Below are 10,449 nucleotides of genomic sequence, written 5' to 3'. Positions count from 1 at the left end.
AGATTTAATACATCATCCAAATCCAAAGGTAGTTCTTCTACCCATACATCAATATCTGCAGATACAACTGCTCGTTTAGCTAAGGCGTGTGCCAATTTGTTGCCCTCTCTTCTTACATGTTGGAATCTACAAGTCCTTAAGGAAGAACTGAAACTCCATATTTCCTAAATGATATGGCCAAACAGAGTATGACAAGGCTCTTTGTGTTAATAGCTTTTATTATCCTTAAGCAATCTCCTTCAAATATTACTTCGAATAAGCTGAGCTCCTTTGCAAAAGCCACAGCCCGAGATGCCGCAAGTGCCTCTGCATGTTCTATTGATTGAGGCAAAGCTATTTTCTGACTCAGAGCACCAATAATATTTCCATTATAGTCTAGAATCACCACTCCTATACCTACCATGTTACTGCTATCAAAGAGAGCTGCATCAAATTTGGCTTTGTAAAACTCCTGTGGAGGCTTTGTCCATCGCACCTGGGGACGTTGCACCGTTGGCCTAGAGGGTTGTTTGTGGCTGTCGAAGAATTCCTCCACTAATTCCTTCGCTTTTTTGTTGATTTCATGTAGAGGTCATGAAGGTTGTCACACCCACATCTTATTCCGTTGCTGCCATAAGCTCCAGGCTATGGTTGAAAATAGTGCAACTGTGAATGCTGACCTGTGATCAAGTACAGCTTCAAGGAGATCGAAAAAGGACCGATACCCAGTCTGATACAAACGTGAGAAGCTTGGGACGGACTTCCAAACAGCCTTGGCTTGGTCGCACAACCATAACACATGCATGACCGATTCTTGCTACTCATCGCACAGTGAACACGTTTCGTCTAAGGCGATTTTCCATCGTGCTAGATTTTGTTTTGAAGGTAGAGAGTCCCTTGCAGTACATAAAATGCCTGACTTTTGGGGGTGCTTTGATATTCCAAATACTCCTCCACACCTTCGAACCTTCCTCATTTGACGATGATGGAGCTTTGTTGATCACCTCTGTTGCAAGCATCTGATATGCGAACTTGACCGAGTAACACCCATCTGCTGTTTTGGGCCAAACAAGGCAGTCCATGTTGCACATCTCACTTACATAAATGTTCCTTATTACTTTAGCTTCCCACGGGTAAAAGGAATTCTGCAGTACCTCCCAATTCCATATTTTTGTATTAGGATAAAAGAGGTCACACACCCGATTCAGCCCTTCATTAATTTTTGGCGACACCACTCTGCTCATACCAGGTTCAGGCAGCCAATTATGATCCCAGATGCTTATATTTTGCCCATTCCCTACTCTCCAAACAGCTCCTTTATGTATCACCCTCCTAGATTGTAGGATGCTCTTCCAAGCATAAGAGCATTTAGTAGGCATTGGTGCATCTAAAATATTAGCCCCCGGAAAATACTTAGCACTAAATACTTTGTACAGCAGAGTTTGTTTTTGATGGAGAAGCCTCCAAATCTACTTCGCAAGCATGGCCTCATTGAAATTTTTTATATCACAAAACCCCATACCTCCGATCAATTTTGAAGAACAAAGTGTGCTCCATTTTACCCAATGAATCTTTTTTCCTTCTCCACTTCCCCACCAAAATTTCTGGATCATTGCCTCAATGTCCTTGCATAGACTTACCAGCAACTTAAACACATTCATAGAGTAGGCCGGTATTGATTGAATCGCTGTTTTTATCATGACTTCTTTGCCCACTTGAGAAAGCAACTTCTCTTTCCATCCTTGCATTTTGGACCAAATCCTTTCCTTGATGTGAATAAAGCAAGCCTTCTTATTCCTACCAACAAAGGAAGGTAATCCCAAATACTTCTCGTAATGTTGGATAGCCGGGACACCAAGGGAGACTTTGATTGCTTCTTGGGTAGCCTCATTTGTATTTCTACTAAAGAATAGAGTTGTCTTATCCTTATTCACCATTTGATCGGAGGCGGCTTCATAAATGTTCAATATATTTTTTATTTTCTCACATTCTGCCAAGGTGGCCCTGCAAAACAATAAGCAATCATCTACAAAAAAGAGGTGAGTAATCTTTAGCCCCCTTTTACAAAGTGAAAAACCATTAATGTCCCCATCATTAGCTACCTTTCGAAGGATAGCATCCAGGTCCTTTGCACAAAAAAGAAAAAGATAAGGAGACAATGGGTCCGCTTGTCTAAGTTCCCTAGTTGGGGTAATTATACCCTGTGGCTCCCCATTAACCAAAATAGAATATGTCACCGTAGTAATGTACTCCATAATCAACGCAACCCAAGAATTTTGGAATCCCAATTTCAAAAGAATTTTCTCCAAAAAAATCCACTCCACCCTATCATACTCCTTACTCATGTCTAATTTTAAAGCCATGTACCCAAATTTTCCCGTGCAACTAGTCTTCATGTGATGCAAGGATTCAAATGCAATCAGAATATTGTCAGTGATTGATCTACTTGCAGTGAAGGCACTTTGTGTTTCAGAGATAATATTATTGAGAAAAGGTTTAAGCCTATTAGCTATAACCTTACTGACAATTTTATAGATTACATTACATAAGCTTATTGGTCTATATTCATATACTTTTTCCGGGTTTTTTACTTTTGGGATTAAAGTAATAAAAGTATGATTTATGGACTTTAAAAGAAAACCTAAATTAAGGCAGGAAAGGACAGCTTGAGAAATATCCATACCCACATCGATCAAATAAGTCTGATAAAAGAGTGGTGGCATTCCGTCCGGACCCGGTGCTTTTAGAGGTGCCATCTCCTTAATTGCCAACTCCACTTCTTCTACTGTGTACATGGCTGTAAGCTTTGTGTTCATCTCCCCTGTAACCACTTCCTGCACTCCTTCCATAATGCTATCAAGGTTGTGAGGATTGGATATAGTGAACAAATCAGCATAGAAGTCCACCAGTATTTTTGTGTAAATGCCCTCCTCTGTCTACATCTCCCTTCACTATCCTTAAGCCCCTTAATGAAAATTTTCCTCTTCCTTTGAGTTGTTGTCCCATGAAAGAACTTGGTATTTCTATCTCCACTCTGAATCCATTGTAACCTTGATCTTTGATGCCACATTTGCTCTTCTTTCTCACATAATATATTCAACTCAATTTGCTCTTCTTTCTCTCACATAATATATTCAACTCAGTCTTCAACCTCACTATCTCATCATCCTTCCCATCCCTAGCCGAAGCCACCTCTGCTTGCCAAAGCTTTTCCTTAGTTTGCTTTATTTGTAGTTTCACATTACCAAAGTGGGCCCTACTCTACTTCTTTAACATTTTTTTGCATTTCCTTAACTTCTCTGTTACTTGAAACATAAGAATGCCTTCGGTTTGGTGTGCCCATGCTTTAGACACCGTTTCACCACAACCGGGATCCATTAACCACATAGCCTTAAACCTAAATGGTTTCCATCTCCACTTATGACTCTCCCCATTAGGATCAAGAGCAAGTAGCAAGGGTCAATGATCTGATGTAAAATAATGTAAATGATGAACTCTACCCGTAGGGAACCTGTTTAGCCACTTATAGTTGGCTACTCCTCTATCCAACCTCTCCCAAACCAACTTTCCTCTTCTTTTCCCATGCCAAGTGAATTCCGGTCATGAGAAACCCAAGTCGATAAATCCACAATCATCCAATGCATCTCGAAATGACTGCATTAGATTGTGAGATCGTGGTGCACCTCCCTTTTTATCCGCCACCTCTAACAACTCATTAAAGTCACCAAAGCAGCACCATGGTAGCTTCGGTTTTGTACTTAGCATCCTTAGCATGTTCCACCTATCATCACGTCGACTTGTCTTCGGTTCGCCATAAAATCCTGTTAATTGCCATGCTCTCTCCGAACCTCCATGCACAATGGCGTCAATATGAAAGTTTGAAAAGCTGTCCACCCACACCATATCCTCATTCTTCCATAAAAGGGCCAATCCTCCACCCCATCTTGTACTAGGAATTGTAAAACATCCATCAAATTTTAACTAACATTGAACCCATTCCATTCTTTCTTGATCTGACCATGTTTCTGACAAAAACACGATCATGAGACCTTGTGCTTGTACCAAATCTACAAGCTCTTGAACAACCCGACGTTTTCCAAGCCCCTGGCAGTTCCAAGCTATAAGATTCATTGGTCCCGGCAGGGCTGGAACCCAGCCTCCGCCGATGATGATAAATTCTTTGTTGCCACCTTTTTCCTACTCCCTTCTGATATCCCAACTTCTGCATCAGCCTCCTTGGAAGTTCTTTTTTTTTAATAAAGAGAGGATTTGGCCATTGGGCTTTCCTCTATTCTGCTCCCTCCAGACCTAGCTTCTTTTTTGAGTCAAGCCTTTTTTTGTTGCCACATCATAAGTGGAGTGAGGGCCCAAAACTTCAGACCCAATAAGCATAGATTCACTTTGTAAGCCCAAATGCCCCTTGGAAGCACTATTCGTATATTTCTCCTTACTGACTTGTACATTATCAAGCTTTATGATCTCATTATCAATATTCTTTAACTGCTCCAAAAATTCTGCCCTTTGATTGTTTGTAACTGAATTTGATGGAGCCAAGCTGTTAGGAATTATCTCCATGATTAAATGATCATCTTTAATGGAATCTGGAATCAATGGGATTTTCGTAACAGTAGCGCCCTCATAAAGTTGGTTGGACATGTCACTGTCATCCTCACCGTGTCAGGCAGCCCTGACATCCTCTGCCGTAATATCCTTCCTCTTCCCCGATCCAACACCCTCCTCCACCTCCTCCCTATCATTCTTTTGGCCATCTTCATCTCTATTACCCTTTTCGTCCGACCCCGCCACCCGAATCACCGTTCTCCAAGACATGTTTGGTGTAACTGCATGTAACCATACTCCAAACTGTTGATTTTCCACCTTCAGAGTACCTTTGCTCTTAACCCACGTTGAACAGTCTCTATCACTGTGCGTTAATCTACCACACTAGTAGCAAATGTTTGGTACCTCGGCATAGGGGTTTAGTTATATCAACACTAGCTCTGATTCTGAAGAAGTTGAAATTGCTATTGCCTCCTTCCCGCGACACTCTCACATCGACTCTCCCCATCACCAAGGCAATCTCCATTGCAACCTCTAATGATGAGCTCTGAACCTCATAAAGTTGGTCGGACATGTCACTGTCATCCTCACCGTGTCAGGCAGCCCTGACATCCTCCGCTGTAATATCCTTCCTCTTCCCCGATCCAACACCCTCCTCCACCTCCTCCCTATCATTCTTTTGGCCATCTTCATCTCCATTACCCTTTTCGTCCAACCCCACCACCCGAATCACCGTTCTCCATGACATGTTTGGTGTAACTGCACGTAACCATACTCCAAACTGTTGATTTTCCACCTTCAAAGTACCTTTGCTCTTAACCCACATTGAACAGTCTCTATCACTGTGCGTTAATCTACCACACCAGTAGCAAGTGTTTGGTACCTCGGCATAGGGGTTTAGTTATATCAACACTAGTTCTGATTCTGAAGAAGTTGAAATTGCTATTGCCTCCTTCCCACGACACTCTCACATCGACTCTCCCCATCACCAAGGCAATCTCCATTGCAACCTCTAATGACGAGCTTCGAATTGGTAAATCGTGGACTTGCACCGAAAAACTGGTCTTTTTAAAGCTCAGTCCTTTAATGGCATCACCTCTCTTCATTCTCTCTAGGACCACCAGATGTCTGTCAAAAGTCCAAGGCTCCCCCATCAATACCCTGTCAATATCTTCTGGGAATACGAACAAAACTCTGTGGTCACCCATGTCTCTTATTTTGAACCCTTTTTTGGTCTTCCACAGTAAGGTGAATGTCTTGGCAATTGCCTCCATATTGAGAACTCTTCTAGTGAGAAATTTCGCAGCCAAAAGATGTTCCTTAGCCTCTAGATCATCCCTAATTGTAAACTTACTCCCTTCAGACACTGAGAGAGATAGTTTCTCCAACGAACCCATCAACTTTTCCATAACTAGGACCCAAAAAGAAATACACACCCTCACACGCAAACTATCTAACTTCGAAAAGCACTGCACCTGCCTCACTTCAAGAGTAGGCACTAGCTATCTCCTCTACACACAAACTATCTGACTTCGAAAAGGACTGCAACTGCCTTACTGCAACTGTAGGCACTGGCTATCTCCTGACTGAAAGGTTTGGCGCACCTTACCCTAGGTCAGAGAACTGTATAACATTACATTAGATATTTTGACTTTAAGATGTTTAGACTTTACACTACAACACATATTTAGTCTAGATTTATATTATGAAAAATTCTTAATTTATATTGTACTAACATTGTAAATTTATTTAATAAAAAAAAAAAGAAGAAGTAAATTTATATTATAGATACATTAAATGTGACACTTATAAATATGTACAACATTTATCATTTTTTATATTTTTTTTCATCCTTGTTGCTCCATATGGTCATCACACAATTTTAAAAGATAAGCGCAAGCTTTTTTTTTTTTTTTTTTCTTGTCCGTATAGGATTGAATTTTCCATCACATTTATTCTTTGAGCAAACATAACTTCTTCTTTTTTTCATAATTTTTTAAGGTGATAACATAAATAACGATAATTTTTTCACAACTTTCATCTAGACACATCATTGCCACCACTTTTATTATACACTAATTACAACATATGAAATCAACAATTATAAATAATAATTTTAATAATTCAATATAACAATATCACGCATTGACTTGTGATTTGCGAAGGTCCAAAAGCAATAAGTCAAATGTTGTTGATGACACTCCCACCACATGTTTCATTTGATCCCTTATGATATAGATATATATATATATATATATATATTGAATGAAAAAAAATGTAGGATCATGGAGGTAAATCACATTCTATTGGCTATAATATACCAAAGGATTCTCATATTGGTCTACTATCTTGGTGCTAATGAGTCTCACACTACTCGAACCCAAATATTTTAACAAGGTGGATGAGGTGCTTGACCACTAGACCCTCACACTAGGGTTATTTGATCCCTTATGATTGATCAAATCTACCCCATACGTGTTATTAAAAAAAAAAAAAAGTCTACCACATATAGCCATATGGCGAACAAAGATGAAATTGCTTGCTCTTATATTTCTTTCCCCCTTTTCTGGTTGTAGAAACAATAGGGAATAAAATGCATGGGATATGACTTGATGGTAGGAGTCTTTGTCCCAGTATCCAGAGAAGAATAGTTCGAGCGACAACCCCAACAAGACCTGTGTGGTACACATGGTAACCATTGCCGTCACATGGCGTGGGATCAATAAACCCACACCAAAGACCCTATTTTTTTTTTTTATTCAGCAAAAAAAAAAAGGGAATCTAAATGGAAAAAAAAAAAAAAATAGTGATCTATAGTTATGGTATTTAGCCATGCTGTCTAGAATTGTTGAGTATTAAAATATATCCAATTTCGCCCTATCAATTTGTTATAATTAATTTGTTATTCTAAAAGTCTTGTAACTTATTGGTATTATCTCCCTATTTATTGTCACAATTGAATTATATAAAAATAAAAAATAAAATCTGTTGCTTCCTACAAAGACAGGATTTAAAATATGGCTTACCAATATGCAAGCTTCTCCATTCAACCCATCTAAGATCATTGTCAGCCGAAGAGACCCAGAAAAATTGAAGATTTCTTCAATGATTTATATTGCTTGCACGTCTTGAAACCAATCTACACTAACAAATAGAAATGACAACTACCCTATGCCATTGTCTTTTCGACTACCACGAGGAGTTTGTCAAATAATTAATAAAATTTGGAAACGCCGTAATTGTAAGAAAAAAAAAAAGGAGAGAAAGAATTAATAATATAGTAATCATTATTCCATGCATCATAATCGACCCATTTTTTGTTTTTTTTGGTAGATATTACATATTAGTAAAAGGTTCCTTCTAAAAAAAAAAAAAAAAAGGTACCGAAGAAGGAAGACATTATAGATTTTCGTCATCAGTCTTTTTTTTTTTTTTTGGTTGCTTGATATAGATTTTCATCAGCTTTGAAGAGGAAAACATAATAAATTTACAAATTAAACATCCCAGAAGCAAATTTATTAGGAATTTTATTAAGAACGGAATTACAATACAATAAATAAAACTCGATGATAAAATAGCAAATTAGCAGTGTAAAATGAACGATTATAAATAAATGTATATAATCCTAGACCACAAATGGGGGTGATAATCAGCTGATGCGGCGGCACAGAGTAATGCCATCACCCACGGGAAGCTGGCAAATCTCAACCCTTCGATCAGAGGCCAAAGCCCTGTTGAGCTCCAACACATAGTCTCTATAAAATCGAACGTACTTTCTAAGAGGTGCATCAGGTGGGGCCACCACAGAACCATTCCATAGGGTGTTGTCGTAGCCGATTAGTCCACCAACCTTCACAAGCTCAATTAGCCTCTCATGGTAGTTCAAATAGTTATCCTTGTCTGCGTCCACAAAAATAAAATCGAATGTTCCATGGTACGTTCCCTGTGAAAATTATACCATTTCAATTACATGTCAACATTGTACAGCTTTTAATTAAGGGTATATAGCATTTAAAAGTGACTATTTATACACACCGTTAAAATTGTGTTTAAAAACACATTTTTAATTGAAGTGTGTATGACAGTGTGTAACTCAACGTGTATAACAATAATTAGTGTTGTTTAAAATGGTTTTAGATAGACTTACAGACTCAATCATTTGGTCAAGAACTGGAAGAGCAGGGCCTTCTTTGAAATCAATCTTGTGAGCCACTCCAGCTTTTTGAATTACAGGTAAACCCAGTTCGTAATTTTCACGGTTGATGTCCATTGCCAATATCTGCAACATTCCTAAAATTGATTATTCCTTTCATTCATGGCTTACTTGGTAACATATTTTGCCAATTAAATGAAATAATTATAATCTAGTAAATTATTTGGGGCTTAATTCAATCCTTTGAGTATCATTTTTATTTCATTTTAATCCTTTAATTTTAATTTTTTTTTCAATCCAGTACTTCTCTTTATTTCTCTAGTTTTAATTTTTAGATTTTAGCTTTTCAAAACAATGTCGTTTTAGTGGACTTAATGGTGTGAAATAGATGAAAGTGAACAGAATGACTATATTGGAAACAATTGGAAATTAAGGATTTGAAATGAAAAAATAAATAAATTAAAAAAAAAAGTTGAATTGAAAACAAGTCAAAATTAAAAGTTATATTTTGTAATTTAATAAAAAATTAAAGTTTTAAAAAGTTGTATATAGACTGAATAAACTAAAAATAAGCAAGGGCATGTAGCTATTTGCATAGTGTGAGTTACTTCTATCTGCATATGCATAGAGCTACATTATTTAAAGTTGTTCACCCAAAAAAAAATAGTTGTTCTGTTTTCTTTGTTCAATTGGATTTTGGATTTTGGATTTTTAGAAATGATTAAGATTAATGAACCTTTCCATCTTCCGGTAGGGCGAGGGCGGTGGCAAGTAGCGAGTAACCAGTGTAGACGCCGATTTCCATGGTGTTCTTGGCGTTGATGAGCTTTAGGATCATGTTCAAGAATTGTCCTTCATCGGCTGAGGTGGTCATGATGTTCCTGTTTATACATGTCATTGCAAAATGAAAATCATACACACACACACATATATATATATATATATATATATATAGTTGTCAAACCATGAATACGTAAATAAACTAAGCAAATCAATGCAAGACTATATATATATACACTTAAATGTAATAGATCAAAAGAAAATTTTTGAAATGCACTTACCATGGATGTCTTGCTGTCAATTCCCGGAGCTCCTTCATAGGCTCTGGCTCTTTTGGATATACACTGGTTTCAAGGATATACTGCAATGAACGATAAATTTTTTAAAAAAAATAAATCAAGTTTGATGATAGAATAGAAGAAAAGAGTGGAATTGGGATTGTGTTTATGTTTGTGTTTGTGTTTGTGTTTGTGTACCTGGTAAAGAGCATCGCTCTGTAAGAGACTCTTGTGGCCAACTTCTTGGTGCCTGCCAGCTTCGTTTTGCTGCTCTTCCTGAGTGGGAGCCATTTCTTTCTATATCTGACTTCTTTTCTTCTTTTTTTCTTTTGAGGCTTGAAGGACTTCTGGTTAGTTCCCTGCTTTTCCTCATTGAGAAAGAGTCTCTATATATGTGAAGGGTTGGGGCCCTGGTGGTTGGTCAGAACACTATTGTCTATTATTATGAAATTCATTTTTCTCAATATGGGGTTGTTGGGGTTGGTGTGAAATTTTTTAATTAAGTTTAGAGATAAAAAAGTTTTGAGTGATATGATATGGGGTATAATATTTTTCATAAAAAATAATTACAAATTTTACTATTAAAATTCTTGTAGCTTGTAGTTCAACTATCACCTATGGATATTTCTAAAGGAGATATTTGAGATTTAAATATCCCTCTCCAATTATCAAATTATAACAATAAAGAAAAAATTACTT

General features: G+C 37.6%; 1 protein-coding gene across 1 annotated transcript; it reads right to left on the bottom strand.

Moving 5' to 3' along the window:
• Window positions 1–8,040: 8,040 nt before the first annotated feature.
• On the bottom strand, window positions 8,041–10,135 carry LOC126732790 (caffeoyl-CoA O-methyltransferase-like). Its single transcript, XM_050435811.1, has 5 exons — window positions 9,949–10,135; window positions 9,754–9,833; window positions 9,429–9,573; window positions 8,687–8,818; window positions 8,041–8,482 (listed from the first exon to the last, which is right to left on the bottom strand). Exons 1-5 carry the CDS (start codon window positions 10,039–10,041, stop codon window positions 8,189–8,191), a joined length of 744 nt encoding a protein of 247 aa, XP_050291768.1. The 5' UTR covers window positions 10,042–10,135; the 3' UTR covers window positions 8,041–8,188.
• Between the last annotated feature and the right edge of the window lie 314 nt (window positions 10,136–10,449).

Source organism: Quercus robur, chromosome 6 (genome assembly GCF_932294415.1).
Source record: "Quercus robur chromosome 6, dhQueRobu3.1, whole genome shotgun sequence".
In the NCBI taxonomy this organism is placed as follows: domain Eukaryota; kingdom Viridiplantae; phylum Streptophyta; class Magnoliopsida; order Fagales; family Fagaceae; genus Quercus; species Quercus robur.
The sequence above is the reverse complement of the archived record's forward strand: the minus strand, read 5'-3'. Positions and strand labels throughout refer to the sequence as shown.

Bases quoted from the DNA above. Each gene is read 5' to 3' on its own strand.
- LOC126732790 (XM_050435811.1), bottom strand. From the start codon at position 10,041: ATGGCTCCCACTCAGGAAGAGCAGCAAAACGAAGCTGGCAGGCACCAA. The intron at 9,834-9,948 runs GTACACAAACAC...CGTTCATTGCAG, and splicing joins AGAGCGATGCTCTTTACCAG to TATATCCTTGAAACCAGTGT. The intron at 8,819-9,428 runs GTTCATTAATCT...GGAATGTTGCAG, and splicing joins CCCTACCGGAAGATGGAAAG to ATATTGGCAATGGACATCAA.